Source organism: Malania oleifera, chromosome 1 (assembly GCF_029873635.1).
Source record: "Malania oleifera isolate guangnan ecotype guangnan chromosome 1, ASM2987363v1, whole genome shotgun sequence".
Classification (NCBI taxonomy): domain Eukaryota; kingdom Viridiplantae; phylum Streptophyta; class Magnoliopsida; order Santalales; family Ximeniaceae; genus Malania; species Malania oleifera.
This window is the reverse complement of record NC_080417.1, coordinates 153,304,078-153,325,916: the sequence shown is the minus strand read 5'-3', so window position 1 is coordinate 153,325,916 and position 21,839 is coordinate 153,304,078. Positions and strand designations below refer to the sequence as shown.

Below are 21,839 nucleotides of genomic sequence, written 5' to 3'. Positions count from 1 at the left end.
TTCGAGTAATTCGACTTGATTTTTTAAATTATTTAAGTAGTTTAAATTTAATTTGAACTTGAAATACCAAATCAATACAAGGTAAAGTAGCTTGTGGACTGACTTTGAATTGTGTGATATTCTAATTAACATTTATATAATAATGCTCATGATTATTTCTCAAATTCACATACACATACACCGACACACAAAAGGTTAAAATCTAATAATACTCCTTGAACTTTCTAAATATGACTACGGAGCCTTCCTATCGAGTTTTTGAAAACAATCAAAAAAATCTTATAAAATTAAATTATACTAGCAAAAAAAAAATCCTATTAGTCAACTATTAAGTTCAAATGAAAAAAAAAAGTAATTTATTAAGTTAATAAATGATATTTTTGTCATCTCATTCAATTGTGATGAGATAAAATAAGAAAATAGCCTCAATTTAATGAATTTAGTTGCGAAAACTATTTAATTAAATACAATATTTTGAAAATTAAACCGGTAAGCGAATTATGCATCTAACCAATTTTCATATTGATTGTTCTAACTGGTCTTGATTTGAGTAAACTAAATGCTATTTAAAATAAACAAGTTCAATGTTTTAAAATGTAGTGCTTATAAAACATACTATTAGAAATATATATATATATATATATATATATAAATTAAAAACATAAATTTTATATTTCATAAATTAAAATTCTAACTAAACATTAGTCCTAATGTGTATCAAATACAAATAATAAATTATTATAAAACAACTCAAATTAATTCATCTTACAGCTTGGCCAATTCTTATTTAGGTTGATTTTTAATTTACCAAATTTTCTTTAATTTATTAGGGTTGTTATGTTATGATATATGACATTCACCTTAGTCCTAGAAAGTAGGCTGATTCCCAATTTATCTAACAAAAGTTTTGTAGCATTACAATTACTATGTATTTTATGATTTATTAGTAATTCTTAATTTATGTTGTCATAATAATGTCAATGAACTGAGCCAAAAATAGATTGAATCAAATGGATAGATCAATTACAGAATCGAGGTCCTTATTCACGACATTATACTTAATTGATCAATTTTTTCAACTCAATATATCAAATTAATGTCATTTTCTATCTTCTATCACTGAATGAAAAGGAAAAAAAAAGTCATTTTATGAAGGATACAATTATTTTTGTTCACATGTACTTAAATGGAATGTCGAGATTTGTTACGTAATTAGTGAGTAAGGTGCCGTATTTAGAAAATAAGCAGACTTTGAATCTCATCATATATAAAACAAGAAATCTAATTGGTTGTCATCCCATTCTTAATTTTCAAAGTGAATATCAGATTTTGTTGGGCATATGCTAAATCTGGTGTGGCTCTAAGTTTCTAACATGGTCGGATATCAAAACCAGCCCACCTGATCATCTTTTTTCTCCCACTTATGGGGCCCCAACCAGTGAAAACTGAGATCGTCTTATTTCCACTCATCTCCCATTACTGTTACCGTCTCAAATTCCTCTTCCCTACTTCGTTCCTGCTCTCCTCGGTCTCCTCAGCTGCTGCGGAGGTGAAGAAGTTTCAGGCCTCTGCAATCTCCATGCCATAACCAAGCAGAGGTACCTTCGTCTCATCAATTCTTCACCTTCTTCTTGATCTTGCCTCTCCCTCATCTCACCCTTGTACGCACCAGAAAGCACAAACCCACCCCTCTGTTTTCATCTTTCTCCTGATTCCTGCCACGCCACTATCCATCAGGTACTCTCCTCAAGACCCACTAGATTCCCCACACTCCATTTTCCGCCCTCTGCGTTATTTTGCTTTTCTATGTGCTGAGATGCCCGTGTTTTCTCCCCGCCGACTCCTTTGTCAGAAGTGGTCAAAACTATCCCCGCACGCATCTTGGGAGTTTCGAGCTCAGCGCATAGTTCAAATGAGTGCGGCTTCTGATCTGCTCGTAGATCGGCAAACCAGAGGTTTTTAAGGTTTCTCCTTGGTTTTATCTCGTACCATTATCCGGGTCGGTTCAGTTTCTGCAGTTTGAGCAGAGAAATTGTAGTGGGTTTCTAGGGTTTATGGAGATTTAGGGCTAATGTGGCATCAATTGGTATTTTAGATTCAAGGCTTGAATTGGTGCAAAGTTTCAACTGCTTTCTGAGCTGCACAGTTTATCTGCGTTTGAAACCCTTGCTACATGCATATGGCATCTTCGCATATGGAATTAATGTTCTACTTCTAAGGGTTTTGTGTTGATCTATTGTAATTAGAGTTCTGCTTCTGTTTTAACGAGCGGTGAAATTAGCTGGTTTTGAGAACCTTGCCACTTTTATGGGGCATCTTCAGATATGTAATTAGGGTTCTAATTATTGGGGTGTTTGTGTTGATTTGTTGTGGCTGTTTCTGTCAAAATGTCTGCAAATGGTCACTGTTTTGTGGAATGGAAAGAGGAATTTATTTCGCAGGAACGGGGCAATCGCGTGGTTCACTATTTCTTGAAAGATTCTGCTGGGGATTCAACGCTTGCAGTTGTGGGCACTGAGAGGAGTGTTAGGCACATGTTCTATGTTGTAGCTGACGACTTCTTGAAGGCTTGTGGGCCTGAAAATTCAGTGCACGCTGGCTTCAAATGGAGATCAAGGAGAGAAGTTGTGGATTGGCTTACCTCTATGCTTTCAAAGCAGCATCTACCAAGAGATCTGTCCAGTAAGTTTGCCTCACCTGGGTTTCTGTTTCTTGTTTTTATGTATTATCAAATAACAGTGTCTACCAAGGGATATGCCCAGTAAGTTTTGCCTCACCTGATTTTTTTTTTTTTATAGTTGTTTTTATGTATTGTTAAGCTGTTTGTAGTATTAACCAGAGTTTAATGCTGAATTTGTATGTCAAATTTCAATTTATACCTTCTTAAAGCTGTTTACACTAAGTCCTGCAGAAGTCACTAGCATTAAGAATTCAAAGTTCAGTCTGAGCTTTAATTATGTTAGACAGGGGCTACTATTCCAATCTGATTGGATGGAAACCCAAAAATATCTAAATAGTGTTACATTCTGTTTCCCAAAATCTGTCTGGTTTGAGTTTGTGACACAATCTGAATGTCTGAGAAAACTGGATTCGTTTGTGGGTTTTAGATTTTGCCAGCTCTGTTTCAAGCTCTAATATTTGGCCCCTAAAATTATGCTCATCTTCATATGCTAATGGGCATAGATTTCTTCTATGAGTGTGTACAGTCCTGTTACTGAGATGAATTCACAATAATGTGGTTACTAAAGCAAAGTTAGTTTAAGAAATGTTAGCTAAGGATAAATTTCTGTTGGGCCATGGGTCTGTTTTGCAGTATGTTGGTTCTGCTGATCCTGTTTCCTTGACATTGGTTTGGTTATTGTTGATTTCATATCTAGTGTCATCTTATGTATGAGCTATGTTGTCAGTGCCATGCTGATGACAGTTGTTGGAGCAATTCTAACTGCACTAATTATTATATCATATTAAAACTGGAAGTTTAGGTTAAAAATAAATAAAAAAAGAAAAACTTTGGATTGTATTGAAGCATTTATCTTCAGACTGTTATTGCTGGTACCAATAATGTAAACATTTAGGGGGCGTCTGTTTCCCGGTATAGTTCAAACATTTTCTAGAAAAAGTGATGCTCATACCATCTCATTCCCATGTTTGTTGAGTATTTAAATCTGACGTGATAGGCATATTCACATTCGTGGGAATATAAGGATTGTCATGAAATATGGACATCCTATTCCCACCCTCCCTCATAGGTTTTTATGGGAATCCTGCTTTTTGAAACAAATTGCTTTCACTATTTTGACTTTTGGACCTTAATGCCCCTATAATATAATATAATCACACTTTATTTTTAGATTTAAAATAATGAAATACTAATAAATTAAAAATAAAAATTTTACATTGGCATAAATGTTAATTATTTTATTAGAAAACATATATAAAATGTTAATTAAAGAATTAATTTTAAATTTTTAATTAAAATTTAATTAATTATTAAATTAGGAAATAACTTCAATTTTAGTTAGAAAATATTAAAATTGAAATTAAAGGTATTAATTAACATAAATTTTAGTTAATTTTTTAATTAGAAATGTTAAAATATTGATTACAAATAATAATCAGAAAATTTTAACTAATTTTTTAATCATAGAATATTTAAAATGTCTATTAAAAGTGTTAATATTTATGTTAATTAAAATTTTAATTGACATTTATAATTTATTAAATACAAGCAATATTGTTACTGTTTTATAAAAAATTAATATTATAATTAACATCTACACACTATATTGTCTTCAACTATTTCAGTCAATTGATTATTAAGTATTAAATGTTTTAAATTATTAATTGTTGAAAATTTTAGGATATAGATTTAATTAAGTACATATTCTTAGTAGGTTTTTTGTGTTGAAAAATATTATTGTTCTTCATATATTGGTTATACAAATGTCTAGGGTATAATAATTCTTAAAATACTTACCAAAATTCCCATGTTGTACCAAACATTGACATGAGAATCTTGTATACATTCCTGGGAATCTTACAACACAAACCAAACAAAAATATTCCCATGAGATAGGCATCCTTCATTTCTGGCAGATGCCTTTTTCCTCATAAACATTCTTTTCTCTTTTCTAATATAATTCTGTGTATTCAAAAACTGGAATATCAATTTATTATCTCAATAAGAACTAAAGCACTAATCTTTAAAAGGTGAAAGTACTATACTAACTCTAGCTATCATACCCTGACAGACCCGACTAGTTTACGACCCAAAAAAGGCATTTTTTTAACTGCTTTTATTTTAACACAATTACCTTCCATTCCTTGTCGATGTCATTTTTATGCTACAAAAGAAGATGAGAAAGTAGAACATTAGGTCTTATGTTGCCTTCACAAAACCAGTCTAAACTCTAGAAGAGGTATGGTGTTCGGCAAATGAGATGAAGGGGTGTTACACTTATCGGATAAGGTGGTAGTCATGTTTTGTTGTACTATTAAAATTCAAAAGTTGGTTTTTTTAGTAGTTTGGTCAATTAGTATACTTTTTTAGGTTTTTTTTTTTTTTTTCTTTTTAACTGAGGAAGAATATGCATGAAATATTATTTTTTATAATTGTTGATAAACAACAATAGCTCAGTTTTATTTTATTTTTTCTTGATTCCTTCCCTTAAACAACATAAAGCTCACTTTTTTATTAATATTTCTTGACTCATTCCCTTTTCATTTGTTTGGGGAAAGCTTACATAAATATATTTTTATTTATTGTCAGAACTTAAATGTGTTTTACCATATGCTTGTTGTTTGTATATCAATATATACATGTCATTTAGAAGTGGTTTTGGAAATTTGTACTGAATCTTATGATTCAATTTGATTCATGATTCCCAAAGTTGGAAATTCGATTCATGATTGAAATCTCGATTTGACAACTATGTTTAATGATCATTGGAATTTGGGACTTTTTTTCCCCCTTGGATTGGCTTGAATGTTTCCACAAGCTCCAATTTACAGTTCCTCCTAGGGTTGGCTTCTCATTTTTTTGCTGTCATCTGATTTATGAACGGCTCTTACTTCATTTACCTGGCTATGATTGTCTTTTCTTTCAAATACGTCATGTTTATGATGGATAGAGTTTAGTTACATTTGTTTCATCTTTTGTTCCCAACGATGAGGCTGAGCGCCAAGATGGTTAGGTTTTTCTTTATTTTATTTCTCATGTCTATGGCAGAGTTGCCAAAAAATGATACAACACATGCTTTGGGATCATGCAATCTTCCACCAAGTGCTCGAAGAACCAGCATACCTGATTACTTGGTATATTCTTTTTTCCATTTATGTAATCATGTTACTCATTGATTCTTAAGGCCATTATATCTGAAGCCTTTGTATCAGGGCCGACTTGCTAGGGACTTAAAGGGACATGATTCAGACATTGTGTGGTCAGGTATTGCATGGACATGTGGAAAACAGCTCAAGCACTACCCAGCATTTTGCAGGAACAGGACTACAATAGCTGTAAGCATCTACTGATGTTTAAGAATGGAATGCATGAGGACAAACTAAGAATACCTATCAGATTATACTTCTGATTTGGATTCCCAATAAATAAGTAAATAAATCACAGTGTAGCTTGACCCTACATGAAATAGAGCCCCATAAGGGGTTTCCAAAAACCTTGAAGATAGGACAAAAAAGAAGTGTTCATTTATGAAAATAATGAAAAGAAAGATTTCATTTTGATGTTTAATTTAGTCTTGAATTCTCAATTTTGTGATATATGTTCATGTTTTGATCGCATGTCTCTAGGAAGGCTGAGAAATACGAAATTTGATTTTAAATAACTGTTGGTATGCCTCAGGCTAAACTAGATGAATGGCTGTCTCTTGCTGATTTAAAGTCCCTAAAGATAAAATGAAAATTGAGGCAGCTAAAAGTCCTAAATGAAAGAGCCTCTTAAAAGGCTCAAAAACCTAAGACTTGAAACAGAAGAAGTCTTTATTTTTGCAAAAAAAAAGTAAAATAATAGTAATAATAATAATAATAAAAGCACTTTAATAGGTCCATTGGGAGGCCAGGTTTGGGCAAAATAGTTTTTTTTTTTTTTTCTACCTTTGGTACCATAGAAAAAAAAAGACAGTAACTTTCATCTGAGAGTTGGAAACAACTTTTCTGAAGATATTTTCCAAAAAAGAGGTCAATATCTTCCATACAAAAAAACTTTGAGAAATATTTTCTGTCCAAGCAAATGAATGTTAAGAATTTTACTTCACTGCATTTGCTTTTTCTGAAGTAATTTTTTCTCTTCATATTCAGATTCAATCCTTTGTCTTTGTCATGGCTAAAGATGAGGATCACTACCTTGCATATCTGGAAGATATGTATGAAGATAGGAAGGGACAGAAAAAGGTCAAAGTGAGGTGGTTTCACTATAATCAGGAAGTCAAGGGTGTGGTTCCTTTACGAAATTCTCACCCTAAAGAAGTTTTCATCACACCTTATTCACAGGTCATCAGTGCAGAATGCGTTGACGGCCCTGCTACAGTCTTAACTCCTGAACATTATGAGAAATGCTTAGCTGCTTCTTCACAAGCTTCGTTGGCAAGAATTCATCTTTGCTTTAGACAATTTAGAAACAACAAAGTGAAGCCCTTTGATTTGAGCAAGTTACGTGGTTATTTTGATCAAGCTATTCTCACGTGTTTGGATCCAAATCCTATTTCCCACGATCTGGCTGGTGAAGAAGATGAAGAGTTTAGTATTGGGGAAAATGTAAAATTAGGAGGTAAGAGAACCAGAAGTTGCAGAGCTCGTCAAAGATTTGTGGCAGAGCAGACAGGTGCTAGACTCTTTGAACGAAAGGGCCAGGTGATGACGCATGAACCGGCATTCAAGAACTTGAAATATGGTTTGTCAGGGAAAAGATTAATTTCCATCAAGCCTGTTGAACCACGCCCTTGGCATATGCCACCTTTTAAGGTTGATGACAAAATAGAGTTTCTGTGTCAAGATAGTGGCATCCGAGGGTGCTGGTTCAGGTGTACAGTCCTGCAGGTTTCTCGGAAGCAGATGAAACTCCAATATGATGATCTGCCGGATGAAGATGGATGTGGCAATCTTGAGGTATGCTAAGGCAATTAAAAAAATTCTCAGCTGGGATGTTTTTTCATCTATGTTGAAGTGTAGATCCAACCCCACCTAGTGAAGGCACTGTCATCATATATGTTGATGCTTAGATAAGGAAAAAAGGAAGATTGGAAACATTGCCTACTGCCCATCGTACCCAGTTATTCCTGTGGTTTTAAAATTTGATTTGGTGAAGACTTCAGCTGCACTAAATATTGAGTGAATTCTTGTGGGAATTTTAAAGAGTTTCATATAAACAGAGTGCATAACCACAATACTACATAACTTGGCCTTTTATCATCTCTCTACAAAAAAGGGTCCTTGCATCATTCATTTTAACTTTAAATACATGAACTTATGTTAAATATACTTTTTCATTATGTGCCTAAGTATCCTTATTTGGGTACGCTCTTTTCTCCTATCTTTAAAGGCATTTCCACGTCGAGCTTCAAACCTTTTTTCAATTATGGAGTGATTCTTACATGTGTTCCAATTTGTAGGAATGGATCCCAGCTTGCAGACTGGCCATGCCTGATAAACTTGGCATGAGATGCTTAGGCCGCCCAACAGTCCGGCCATTCCCTCCTAATGATCAGATGGACCATGCTTTTGATGTTGGGTCCCCAGTGGATGCATGGTGGAGTGATGGCTGGTGGGAAGGAGTCGTGGCTGGAGTTGGCAATTGCAAAGACAATAGTGTACAAGTTTTCTTCCCTGGTATGCTTCTCAGTTCTTGGGGAAAAAATCAATTATATGTGTGCATTTATTTTAAATTCTTTCTATTTCTACTATCCTCCCATTGCAGCCTTTGTAATGTACTGCTCCTTGGGTGATTTTAGGTGAGAAATTCTTCTTGAATATACACACAAAAAATCTAAGAATTTCCAGAGATTGGGTGGGAGACCAGTGGGTCAAAATTGAGGCAAAGCCTGATATTTCGTTGGCTATATCTGCAATTATTAGCCCAGATACTAAGCTTTCCACATCCTCAGCTGTGGCCAAGGATGCCAAGTTTGAAGGCTTCTCTTCTCCATGTCCCAAAGTTTTAAATAGTACCAAAGTTGATACCATTGAAGAGGAGAAGCTTGATTTAACTGCTTCAGATGCCAAGTTTGATGACTTTCCTGTGTCATTTCGGAAAGCTTCTGTAAGTACCCAACCCAAAGCTGTCGAGGAGAAGAAGAAGCTTAGCTCGGCTGCTTTAACCAGCACCAATGCCCTTTTGGAAGAGGGTGACTTAGTCAATGATGAGAAGCAGCAATCAACGAGAGACGAAGGTAATTTACACAATCGTGATCCCGTCGGTGACAGTCATGGTGAAGACAAAAACAATATAGATGATGCCCACGATGATGATACCAATAATATTGATGGTGGTAGTGGTGACGGCGGTGATAACAGTGGGGAGAAATTAGAGTATGAAGCTACTGCACAGAACCATGAAGCAGTGGAACTAATGGAAGTGGTGGCATAAGATGTTTGATAGATTGTGTAATGCCATCTTCATTATCTTGATAGTGACATTTGATTTGAAAGTGGGTATGAATGATTAGTTGGGGTTCTTGTAAATTAAGGTATAGGGTTGAGGGTGGAGTAAAGCTAATTTGATATAGGAGGCTTTGTAGGCGTATAGCAGTAAGTGTCCATTTCTAATTACTCATTTGGAAGAGCCTCAAATCTGATTTCATTCAATGCTTTTTCCTTTTGTAATCACCATGTGTTTTTGTGCTTGTATATTGTACCAAGAAATTTGAGTCCTCTTTTAATCGGTAGGCTTGCCAGAGTTGGTGCCTGTTTCTGGCTTGTATAGTTATAATTTGGGTGAATTTTATTTTTCCACCCAAATTGGCAGATGCAGAGCAAACTGCCAATGGATTATGGATTCCTATGGGAATTGAAGTCTGAATTAGAATTGTGCCTTTTGGTTTTGGAGGTGAACCATATAAAGCCATCAAACGAAAAAAAAAATTTTCACTGATTGAGGTAACGTCTTGAAGTTGAATCAATGCAAGTTTGGTCCAGCATATGATACTAATGATAAGGGAGAAAAGAAAGAAAATGCAGGGTATATTCAAAATTTTCCTAAGATAAACAGAGTATATTCAATATTTGTACCTCTACTACGAATCTATACAATGGGAAAGTATGTAAATGAAGGGACAGTGGTTTTTAAATACAGGTACTGCAAGAAGCTTGTCTCAGAAAATCCTCAGCTAAGCCTCAACCACTTATCACCTTCTATAAATGTGGTGTTGAGAAAATGCTGCACTTCCTCATATCTGTACGACTTCGACCATGGCACCCACGTACTTGTGTTTGCACCTCTTCCCCTGCACCTGAACTCTCCAAACTCCACTGTCCTGCAAATTTCAAAACTCCTGTTACCAAATCTGTAAGCTTAAACGTTGTCATTTAACAAATTTGAAAATTAAAGTCATAAACCAAAATCTCACTTCTGCCTCGACGGTATATCCCAATCGCTCCATCCCCCTGGAATGACAATGCCACTGATGTAGGAGTAAGAATAGATCGCCCTCGAGTAGTTCCCCCAAGCTCTTCCCAGGTATATGTTTCCTGTACCATTAATCATGCAATTCACGAAAGAAAATCCCGTATCTTCATCTGGGGAATCCCTATGGTGCGCTGCGATCGCTCCGAACTCCTTCGCAGTCGATTGAAGAACGCAGTGCTGGTTCAAAGAAACCATCCATTTTAAGTATCAGAAATGTTAGGATGAAAAACTGAACAGAACTGAGTGGAACAGAGAATCTGAATTATATATGCAACAAGCTGCAAAAGCTTTTACCTGGTAGAGAGATCTGGACTGGCCAAATATGAAATCAACACTTCCTTGGATGTGACACCGGTAAAAATAATGTGATCCAGTCTCATCCAAGAGGGTGTCCTGTGACCCCAACAGCCTAACCTTGTAGAACATGGCTTTATCCCCTGCTATTCTGAGAGCCACTGCTTGCATGCCGTAGCCACCTGGCACTGCCACCACTGTGTTCTGCCGTCGCCGCCATCAACTTTCATGTTAATGTAAAGAAAGGAGAAATACTTGGGTCCATTTGGTTTAAAAAATAGTTTTTATTTTTTAAAAAATTACAAAAAAATGAAGTTGGCTAATTTTTAATTTATTTTATCAGCTTGTGAAAGTAATTTTAATTTTATTTTTAATTTTTCAACTAATTACAAAAATAACATCATCTTTATAATTTTTCAAATTTATATAGAAAGTTGAAAACATCTTTTAATCATTTTTCTAAATTTTTAACTCTTGCTTTCCACATGTGAGCACAAAAAATTGTTAGATTTATTTTTGTATGACATATATAATGTTTCTCCTAAAACCAAACAAATTCAAATTCAAGCTTTTTTCTTATAATTATTTTAAAATTTATAGATAAAAAAAATTTTATTTTGCAACGGACAGAAAATTCAAGACACCTACTACTTCAAAATTTTCTTTTTAGAGATGCAAAGGAGCTGAGGTCATTACTATTTCAACTACTAAAATGCATCTTAATCACAATATTTCAAATGTTAAATAATGACCATATAAAAATTTTGAAGCCACCGTTACATAACATTTTAAAAAATTGAGGGACCAACATAGAATTAAACTCAATGATTAATATTAATTAAGAACAGTATATATGATATACGTACCTCAAAGGTGATCCCAGTGGCGCAGAAAAAATCAGATTCAACAGCAACAGAGGCTGTTCTGTAAGTACCCAGTTCATTGCCATTGGTATCCTTATCGGATGCTTTGTCATTCCATGTTATCACCGTATCGAAAGTTCTGTTTTCGTTGCCAATGAATGAAATATAGGGCTTGGTGCTTGCTATGAAAACCTTCTCCCTTTTTCACATATATACAATGTTCCAATAAAGTCTATGTTAATCATACAAATCTCAAAATGCAATTAAACCACGTACCCAAACAATCTAAAAATTCACATACACAAAAACATGCACATATATAGCTGATCGAATTATTTTTACCACCTGAAAAAACAAAAAGATATTAAGTTCGGAGATGTAACACGTCATATTATTGGACTTGAGATGATTTTAATTACTAATTGTGGTTTAAGATCACGCTTTCTAAAATTGTTCAAACTCTAAAAGTATTCTTAGTTGTCTAATTAAAATATAACTTAATTGGTTAGTGAGCTTAACCAAATAATTTTTTGTATTTGGCAACTTAAAGTTTGGATCTTGGATTTAGATTTTGGTTTGTGGATTTAAATAAAATATAGGGTAAAATTTTATTAGTTTCTATTCAATTCCATATAAATTCAAATCCGAAATTCAATAATACTTGTTCTCTAACACAATTTTAGGTTAATATTTTTTTTTTTGAAAATTTAAAACTACAAAAGAAAGATATTGAAGAGAAAACATTAACAGTACTACATCATCCAGTTGATCCCTCAGTGGCCCGTGGCTCTTAGCATTCTCCTTTTATCTAATATCTTCTCTCACCTCTTCAAGATTTTAACCCAAAATTTCAAATACGAAGAAAGAGTCAAACTTTAGTCATAAATCTAAATACTAATGACAACATGCATAAAATCCCTTTCCTCTCCTCGTGCTTGTCTTTCAAAACAAAATCAAATTTTGTAAACTTCAAACTGCAATCATGATCTAGGAATATATATATATATATATATATATATATATATATATATATATATGAATATGTGTATATATATTTACGCACCTGTAAATTCCAGGGGCAATGTATATCTTAACCCTCTGAGTGTTGTGGGGTGGAACCATGTCAACCGCTCCCTGAACTGTTCGCGAATGCCCGCCTCCGCTCTTATCCACTACGATTACTCTACTACTATTATTATAGTACCCCGCCCCGCCACCGCCACCGCCACCGCTACCCCCACCCCCTCCTGAGTTCATCCCCTGCCCTTCCCCCTCCCCCTCCCCTCCCACCATCACCGTCATATCATCCCACGTTATGTACTCCCTTACCCCGCCCCCCTCGCCCCCGGGCGGCTGGCAAAACCCCACCCGACCAACCAAAAGAACTGCCACCAAAGCAGCGAACAGAGAACGCCGCACCGACCACCCCATCAGTGTATATTCCTATCCGGCCACCTCCCGCCACCGCTTTCGACGGCGAAGGGGAGCCGGAGACAGAGCAGGACGCCGAAGAGCTAGCAGTGGGGTTGATAAATGGCGGCAGTGTTACGCTGCAGGAGTACGACGTTTTTGTTGATTTGTTAGCAGATACTAATATGTAATGATTAAAAGAAGAGGAAAGAAGGAGGAGAGGTTGATCACGAGGTTGGGGTTTGGAGATTTGGGATTGGATTCAACGAAAGATGGTTCGTTGATGAGTAGTTGAAGCGAAACTCGAAGAGCTAGCGGTTTTATTTCTTCTCCCTCTCCGATCCTCCACCTTCAGCTTGCCACTCTCAATTCTCAAAACGCAAAATGGAAGACAAAACAAAGGGCTTGCATGTATATTTATAGTGTAATTTAATTTTATCTGCCTTTTTTCTTGGGGGAGAGGTTTCCACTCGCGATCTTGCGCGTGTAGACAATGGGCAGGATCCAGTGGGTGCGCTGTGGGGCGTGGGCGGTAGGTCTGCTGAAGCGCGTGGGAAGATCGCTTAATCTATGACTGGGCACGAGGGAGCGGGATTCACGTAGGCATGGAAGGATCACTCGAGGTAGGGGCGGTGATGCGGTGGACGGGTCGGGGAAAGCCACGTGAGCGCCAGGGTGGAAATTCGCTCAATCGGGGCGCTCTTTTTTTTCGGAGTCGGATAAAATGGTGGTGCGGAGAATAAGGGATCGAAATTTGTTCAGTCTAGGAAATTTGTTCAAACTAGGAACTGTTGTTTTTGTTTGGTACACTTTCAGCTTATCTTAATTATCCATTCTCCCTTGAAACTAGGATTGTTAACCATTGAGGTGTTCTCGTTTCCTATAAAATATGACATGTAATTATATTATTGAATGCTTTAAAATATTTTCAATTTCAAATCGCAAGTCAAACTAAAAGAATAATTTAATTTTTAAATTTAAAAACCAAGAAAAAAGTTTGTAGATTAGGCAGTTGCCGATGCTCCATCCACAATCAAGATTTGAGTTTATGTTTAAGGGCCCAGGGCCGGAAAGCCCATATTGAGTTGGGTTGGGCCGAAGGCGGCCCGGCCCGCCCAAATGCTCCTCCCCAGTCTTCCCACTGGAGGACGGAGTGGGAGCTTCGCACCAGAGCATTGGACATATTTGGATAATGCTGCGAATAGTTTGGGATTGAGAAGAAGAGGAGATCAGAACAGAGCACTCAAATGGCGACCACTTCAATCTCCGCAATACTCCTTCCTTCTTCTCTCTCAACGTGCAAATCCTCCTCTAAGCCCACAAGGCCCAACCTCTGGTGTTCTTTCTCTCTCCCCTCCAACGCCATCTCACTCAAACCCCTTAAACCCTCTCATTCGCCCTCTAGGGTTTTCGCTGCTCCTGAGACTCTGGATGTACCTGAATCTTATTCGCTCGAGGTTCGTGCTTGTTAATTGCAATAGTTCCTGTCGTATTGTAAGAAATGTTGGATTTTTTATTTTTATTTTTTGTAACAAACATTTATTTGAAAATTTTCCTTCTCTGTGAACTTTAATTTAATTTTGATTTGGATTGTTCAGGCTGAGGGTTCAGAAACTTCTGGTCCGTCCAAGGCTATTGTTGGTGTAGACGCGGAAACGGTATATTTCTTTCTTAGTTCGGTAGTTATTTAAAGTGCAGCGTGCTTTGTTGTATTTCCAGATAAAGAGGGTGTTCTATCATGCAAATTTCAGACAAAGTTATACTTTTTCTTTGAATTCTTCTGTTTGGTTGGAGAGCTGCGAAGCGGGGAGAAAGAGAGGAGAAAACTTACAGGAGGAGGAGAAAGGGAAGAAGAGAAAATAGGGGAAATAGAAAGGAAAGCAATTTCTTTTACTTTTTGTTTGGACAAATGTCCAATGGATCCCACATTAGAATGAGTTTGATAAGAAAGAAACTTTCTCCTGTTTTATCCATCCAACTCCAATTATATTCTTTATTTTATAGGAAATTTATAATCAGAAATAAGCTTTATCAAAATAGCTGATTGGGAAGCTTAGCAGTAATCAAGCAGAACCTCTATTAGAACAAGCAAAAGAAATTAATTGAATCAGCTGATCAAAACTTACCCAAAAGATCAAAATTTTGAACTCGTGATGTACTAAAAATGATTATCTGATTCTTTTTTTATGAACATGGTGGCTTGCTATTAATTGTAGAACTATAACAGAGTGAAAATGAGGAAACTTCAGGAAAATATCTCAATCTCTGCGCATACATATTTTGCATTAAATTTCACTCTAGTGAAGCAGTTAGTTATATTGGTGATTCTACTATGCTACTTGGGCTGTCTTGTCTTTGGCTTAGCATAATATAAGATTAACCCAGGAAAAAAGTGACAGTAATGAAGTAATGTTCTAGATCTAGAATTGGTGATGCCTATTTGCAAACACTTCATTAATAAAATGCACAACTTGTTCTACAAATTCTAATCTGGAATGATTTTGTAATAACTAATAACAGTAAACATTGTAAACAGTTGGTCTGCTGCCCTATTTCATCTGAAATATAATCGTTGCTCTGTTACTAACTAGGCGGATGCAAAATTTCTGCAGAGCAAGTTGCTTTAACACTAGCTGATTAAAAGTGTGCTGCAGTCATATGTATTCACCTTATAATGGTGCAGTGTTGTCAACAAGAATGCCATTATACTCATTTTTTTAGTAGTTTTAAGGGGCAAGTACCTGTCTGTTTTGCTAGGCTTTTCATAATCTTTTTAGCATGGAAATAATTTTGGCACGTGGCTGAATTTGGTCCCTTTAGGCCTGGACTGATTTGACTAGACTCTAGAATCATGCAGTGACAATTTGGCTTTGCCAAATGAAATATGCAAGCAGCATAAAATGAGCCTCCAGGCTGATCAAACCATACTCACCATGTCAAAAAATCTATGCTGAACCTGTTCTGCGCCCTTTTTAAAGTGGATATGGCAGTGTTTTAATCACATCAAGATGTTCCTATGGACAGATGGCACCGAAGCAGAAAATTAGGATTAAACTGAGGTCTTTCTGGGTCCGCCGAATTGAGGACTCATGCAAGCAGATAATGGATGCTGCAAGAACAACCAATGCAAAGACTATGGGTCCTGTGCCATTACCAACTAAAAAGCGAATCTATTGTGTGCTTAAGTCCCCGCATGTGCACAAGGATGCAAGGTTCCATTTTGAGATTCGAACTCATCAGCGCCTCATAGATATTATACACCCAACTGCTCAAACAATAGACTCTTTGATGCAACTTGACATTCCTGCTGGGGTTGATGTAGAGGTCAAGCTCTAAAGAAACACTGTTTGGAGTAGGTATGCCTGACCTTAACTTTTGTTTAAAAAGTTATGTTACATTTTCTATTTAGTCTTAGCATACTTGTAGATTGTAGAATGCCTGCTAAACTGCATTAGCATGAAAGGGATGAGATAGATGCATTTTTATGTACAAATTATGTCATTTTCTCTTTTGGATGGAATCAAAATTTTGGAGTTGATTGAGAGATATAATTTAAATAATTTGATAAATGTCCAGAATTAATTTTAGAGTGAGTAGCAATGCTTCTTAAAACAAGATGTATATTCATTTTAATTTATGAATATCTATACTACATACTATGCCATATGTAACACCTAGTGCACAAGGCAAGGCTCCCATGTCATCGTGGGTCTAGGGAGGGAAAGATGTACACAGTCTTACCTAATAGCGGACCTATGTAGAGCTGAGTGGCGGCAGGTGTCCCCTTTGAAATTTCAAAAATGAAAAAAAATAAAAAGAAGAGTTTTTCGGTAAATTGAGGGGCTGCCCACTGAAAATAACCATTCTTAAAGGCAACAAACATGAAGGACCCAAGACTTTTAAGTAAAATAAACAAAATGGAGCAAATTAATTGTAATGACATGCTAGGATTCATATACTCATTTTAATTACTTGATTTGGAATATATATAAAAAATATTTATATTTTGTTATTTGTATATTTCTTTGCGCTCATTGAAGAAATTTTATAGGTCTGCCACTGGTCACACACCTCCATGCTTGGAGAGATTACGCCTGTGATCTTCAAGTTTGGAAGCAACATCCTTACTACCCTGAGCATTGGCTATTTCATGCAATCATAACTTATGCTTATATTTATAATATGAAGGCTCTAAAAGACTTGGTATTGAGAAGGTGCCACGATGACAAAATATTAAATATGAGATCTTATAGAGCTACAGACTAGCCATGTGGCTGAAGTATATGAAAGTTGGTTATTCTCAAGCTAGCATTTTAGTATATTATTTACTAAGTCTGAGGAATAGGTTCCTTTCATTCCAGGAACTGCCTCTACAGATTTTTTTAAATAAATTTCAAATATAAAACGAAAAAATAATATCCTTTGCATTGCAAGGGTCTGCATCTAGTTTTATACAAGTCAGAGAAGTTTTGAATTACATCAATTTTCTTTTGGTTATTGAAAAAGCAGAAATATTTTGAAGGTTTTGCAGTGTTGTAACTCTGAGTTTATATATATAATTCAGAGATTTTTTAAATTGATTTAATTTTCATTTGAACTTAATGCCTTTATTCAAATTTTCGCCAGCTAAGTCATGTTCATAGTTTTAAGAATTGTACAATTCATGATTCGAATCATTCAAATCTAAAGGGAGTCGAATTGGAGGAAAATTGTGGCGCTAGCTGAATCTGATGAATCGGTCAATATACAGCTCCCAGTCACATACGGATGTATTTTAGATCCGGTTAGACCAGACTGGCATAAAATCCCCCAAAAGAATACTGTTTTAGTGCTTTTTTTTTTTTTTTCCTTTTTTTCATAAGGGCATTCCTTTCCATCTCTATGACTGTTTTGTGTTGTTCTGTCCATCTCTATGATTGTTCTGTCTTCAAATATTTTTAAAAAATCTAAAATTTGGGCTTCTGCTCTCCATCCTTGGAGCAGAATGCTGTTCTGTTATTGAGAAGAAAGGGATATTCAGCCTATTCTGCCATAGTGCTGAATGACTGAAGTTTGGAGAGTTCTCAACATTCAAAAGTTTCTTCTTATTAGGGTAAAAGACACTAATCCTAAGGTTTGGCAAAAAGACAAGGGAGGTCATGGGATTTTCAACACCTTAGGAAGTCCATGTCTGTTTGCCAAACCTCAAGGGAATTTTAAGAGGGGGGGGGGGGGGGGGTGGGGGGGCGCGGCGTGCAGTCTATGCCCTTCTACCAAATCTAATGTCTTTTGCCTTTTTTTTATTAGTTTTTCTGACATTTTATCAGTTTTTCTTAAGTTTTTTTGTTAGTTTTTCTTGCTTTTTAATTCTTAGAGAAAGCATTCATACTAAGCTTTTAATAGAAATCTATATTTGTTAAAATATTTCATATTTCAATGGTTTTTTGTTTATAGTATATGCTTGTTATTTGGAATTGATTTTGGAAGTTTGTACCTAATATTGCGATTCAATTCAATTCTCTATTCCCAAAATTGGGATTTCAATTCACAATTTGAATCTTGATTTGGCAACTATGATGACATCTACGGATTTATACTCCCTGAGAAATCTATCTGTTGTTGCTTTGGTTGGGGGGGGGGGGGGGGTGCATGTGCAGTGTAGTGGGTAAGCTATCCATCTTCAGATTGAACCTCGATTTATTGGTAAAAAAAATTATCTTCATTTCTACATAATTATATAAATGAATACTATTATTCATACTTGATTTTGGCAACTAGTTGGTATTATCAGGTACAGAGGAGCTGTATGATATTTTGTCCTGAGTTTCTATGTGAGAGTTGTTGAGAAGTTGAGCGATAGCAGTTAAGACATACAAGACTCACTCTGTCACATGTGACCAAAAGAAATAATTCTGCTTAGGCAAGAGCAGCAGGAGTATGAATTTTGCATCTTAATATGAATATTCTGTTGTACTCCCACACCATGCATGCCATGTTTTAAATTTATATTTGACCATTTCCTCTTTTATTTTCTGAATTCATGTGCTTCATTCCTTTAGGTCATCCATGGAGTTTCAACTTCACTATTAAAATTGAAGTTGTGAATGTTCTGTTGTACTCCCATACATATATTACAAACTCACGTATCATATTTAGAATTTTATATTTGACTGTTTCCTGTATTATTTTGCTTAATTCCTTTTACAGTTTTTCTTTTGTTGTTTTTTCCCTTCAGTTTTTTGTCATTTTTGTGTGACATGTTTCCTGGGGCTAATGTTTCTGCTTGCAAAATTTTCTTATACACTGTACATATGGGTGTACAAGATCACTGTTTCACTAACTAGTGTTTGGGAGTTGTTGGCATTTGGTCCTAGCTTGTTTGTGTCTAATGCTTTTTGATACTTCATTGAAATAGATGTATAATTAATTCTACTTAGTTATTTGTTTTATTACCATTTCTACTGTCAGGGTGCCAAATTCTTAATTTTTTAGAAGGTTGATGTTCTCCCATGTTTGAATCCTGGCACATTTTCCATGTGGCATCTTTCTTTCCCCTTTTTTCAATTATCCCCCTTCCTCAATTTTCTTCTTCTTGTGGTTTTATTTTGTAAAGTTATACATATTATCCCTGTTAGTGTCCACCTTTCAGTTCCCTTTTAATGCCTATGTTTTCTACAGTACATTAATCATAAACCGTACTGTCTTTGTTCATGTTGCCATATCCTCTGGTGATATGTTTTCACTGAATACTGCTCACTTTTATTATTTACTTTGCTGTTTTGTTTCCTTAAAGCCTCTCCCACCCGCTCAACCCCTCAAGGTTTGTGAAAATGGTGGGTGAAGTTTTAAGCTTCTGCATTTTCTTCCAGTGACAGGCTTGTATGTTTGAGAGAGATCAAGTTTGGTGATGGTGATGGTGATGTCCTGCAAGCTGTATGCTATATGTGAAAATTTGAAAATGTTGGCATTTTGATTAGCTGGCTCCTTTCATCACCTTTTCTTCTTCCAATCTGACAATTTCTTTGACAGTGACTTGCCAAATCCAATGAGGGCACCAGTGTGCAGGGTCTATTTAGGTTAGTGAATATTGTGTAATCAGCCTTTTTATCTTCTTGACAAATGTTTGCATAATATTTTTATCCTGAATTTTTGAGCATCATGTTGAATTTATATACAATTCCAAGTTCAAAGCTAGAACTTATATGCTTCCAAATACATCTCTATTAGTGTTGTGTGTGTGTGTAGGTGTTTCTCATGCATGAGGTTTAGTATACATAGTATTAAAGGTATTACTTGAATTGTGTTGAATTGGCACTCTAGAATACTCGGTAAGTTCAAACTCTAAACTGGATCCCATGTTAGAATTGCCAAATTTAAGTTCTGCTTGTTTGTAAAGCAACATTAAATGTGTAAAATATTTGTTACTTGCACAAAATAAAAGGAATAAAATTACAGAAATTTGATTGTGTTTATTGAACATAGTGTATAGTTTTTTTACTCTCACATCGAAATGTTAGGATAACCTCACTCTCTTGTATAAATATATATACATCTCAAAGTTGTAAGTTAAGTACACCAAGTGATATTCACTTCTTGTATAAAAAGGAGAGCGTAGTCTATAATAAACCTGGGCCAACAGACTTGGTGAAGACATTAGCAACCTGGCCTTTGGAGAAGATAAAGAGGGGAGAGATAATCCCAGAACGAACTTTTTCCCTAATGAAGTGAATATCCATCTCAATAGTGTTCATGAGTAATTATACTAAATTCAAACTTGATTCAAACTCAAATAGATAGAATTGTAACAAAAGTTGTGGTTTGTGTCAAGTTGGAGTAGCTTGTAGGTTGACTTTAACTCACTTAAGACCATAATTAATATCATGCTATAAAACTATTATGAATGAACTCAATCCAACCATTGTAATTGTATGTAGGGCTCCAAACGAACTGCTTTGTTCACGAGCAGCTCCTATTTTGATGTGAAGGGTTTGCTTTAGCTTGTCCATTGGCATGAATGAGCAATTCATAAGCACATCTGAAGCTTGTTTATGAAATGAGCAGAGCTTGAACTAGGTTAATTTTACCTTTCTGGCTCATTTTAGGCTCATCTAAAAGCTTATGACTAGGTTAACTTAGAGACTCGTAACTCGAAGTCATTTTTCTAGTCAATTATAAAGATGTTAATTTACAGCCTGTTTAGAGGAAGCAAATGAAATTTTGCAGACAATTCTCACAGTTAAAACATTATTGATTAAATCTTTGTCCAGTCTCCCGTGAAAATGATTTGAGTGGTGAATTATGCCCAAAACATTTTATATTCGCAGATAATGATATCCTTTCCAGAGGTCCACTAGATGAACCATCCAATGTGGGAATCTATAGAACTTTTGAAGAACTTTAACTAGTAGCATTTCTCTTATTACTATTATTATTATTTCGGGTTTAGACAATTGCCCTTTCTAAGTAGTGGAAGTTGAGTATCTTTTCCTTTGGTGATAATGATTTTGATTATAGTTCCATGCTGGTTTATTCCGGACAAGTGGGCAACATTCAATTCTGCTTGGATTTGTGCTGCCCTATTTATTTTGTTCCTTTGGTTTGATTGACTGATTGATTCTCTGGAAAAGGCAAGAAAATTGGAATATAACACCTTTTAAAATTTTTAATGGGGCATTAGGTTCAAAAAGCTTTCACATTGTTCAAAAAGGATTCGGGTTTTGATTTTTTAAGGAAAAAAATTTAAAAATGTCCATTGTTTTTTTAATTTTTTAATATTGGAAATTTAGGTCCCATTCAGCTGGAAAACATTTGGAGAAGATTAAGAAAATAATATGAAGAAATTTTTTTTTAATATTTATTTATCAAGTGAGAGAAATAATAAAATATATTGTAAATCAATGAATAAAAATTTAATTTTACACCTCACTTTTCTTAATTTCCAATCACTACTGTAATTTTGAAATCTAAAATTTATTTCTGGAGTGTTGTTTGAAAATAACTTACCGTATATAATTAGTATTTTTAAAACCATTAAATAATAATATGCTTAATTCATACAATAAAAAATCATCTCTATAAATAATTTCGATTAAAATTTTTGGATATAAAAAAAGGGCATATCTTATATTAGCAATTTAGCACTATGGGATTCTCTACCT

The 21,839-nt window shown here is 35.2% G+C and overlaps 3 protein-coding genes across 7 annotated transcripts; 2 read left to right on the top strand and 1 right to left on the bottom strand.

The window, feature by feature from the left end:
• The first annotated feature begins 1,299 nt into the window (after positions 1-1,299).
• On the top strand, positions 1,300-9,415 carry LOC131162574 (uncharacterized). Its single transcript, XM_058119191.1, has 6 exons — positions 1,300-2,682; positions 5,729-5,814; positions 5,893-6,015; positions 6,814-7,620; positions 8,124-8,340; positions 8,463-9,415. Exons 1-6 carry the CDS (start codon positions 2,388-2,390, stop codon positions 9,095-9,097), a joined length of 2,163 nt encoding a protein of 720 aa, XP_057975174.1. The 5' UTR covers positions 1,300-2,387; the 3' UTR covers positions 9,098-9,415.
• A 255-nt stretch (positions 9,416-9,670) lies between these two features.
• Positions 9,671-12,723, bottom strand: LOC131150103 (pectinesterase QRT1). The gene is made up of 5 exons (XM_058100733.1): positions 12,356-12,723; positions 11,296-11,491; positions 10,430-10,633; positions 10,077-10,312; positions 9,671-9,983 (listed from the first exon to the last, which is right to left on the bottom strand). Exons 1-5 carry the CDS (start codon positions 12,721-12,723, stop codon positions 9,833-9,835), a joined length of 1,155 nt encoding a protein of 384 aa, XP_057956716.1. The 3' UTR covers positions 9,671-9,832.
• Positions 12,724-13,780: 1,057 nt separating this feature from the next.
• Positions 13,781-19,894, top strand: LOC131153210 (uncharacterized). 5 transcript variants are annotated; one of them, XM_058105401.1, is made up of 4 exons: positions 13,781-14,159; positions 14,301-14,360; positions 15,727-16,058; positions 18,473-18,872. In XM_058105401.1, exons 1-3 carry the CDS (start codon positions 13,950-13,952, stop codon positions 16,036-16,038), a joined length of 582 nt encoding a protein of 193 aa, XP_057961384.1. In that variant the 5' UTR covers positions 13,781-13,949; the 3' UTR covers positions 16,039-16,058; positions 18,473-18,872. The 5 variants fall into 5 exon arrangements, with proteins under 5 accessions (XP_057961384.1, XP_057961376.1, XP_057961368.1 ...); XM_058105393.1 differs by lacking the exon at positions 18,473-18,872 and adding an exon at positions 19,551-19,894 and having other exon boundaries at positions 13,782-14,159; positions 15,727-16,054; XM_058105385.1 differs by lacking the exon at positions 18,473-18,872 and adding an exon at positions 19,475-19,894 and having other exon boundaries at positions 13,782-14,159; positions 15,727-16,054.
• Positions 19,895-21,839: the final 1,945 nt, after the last annotated feature.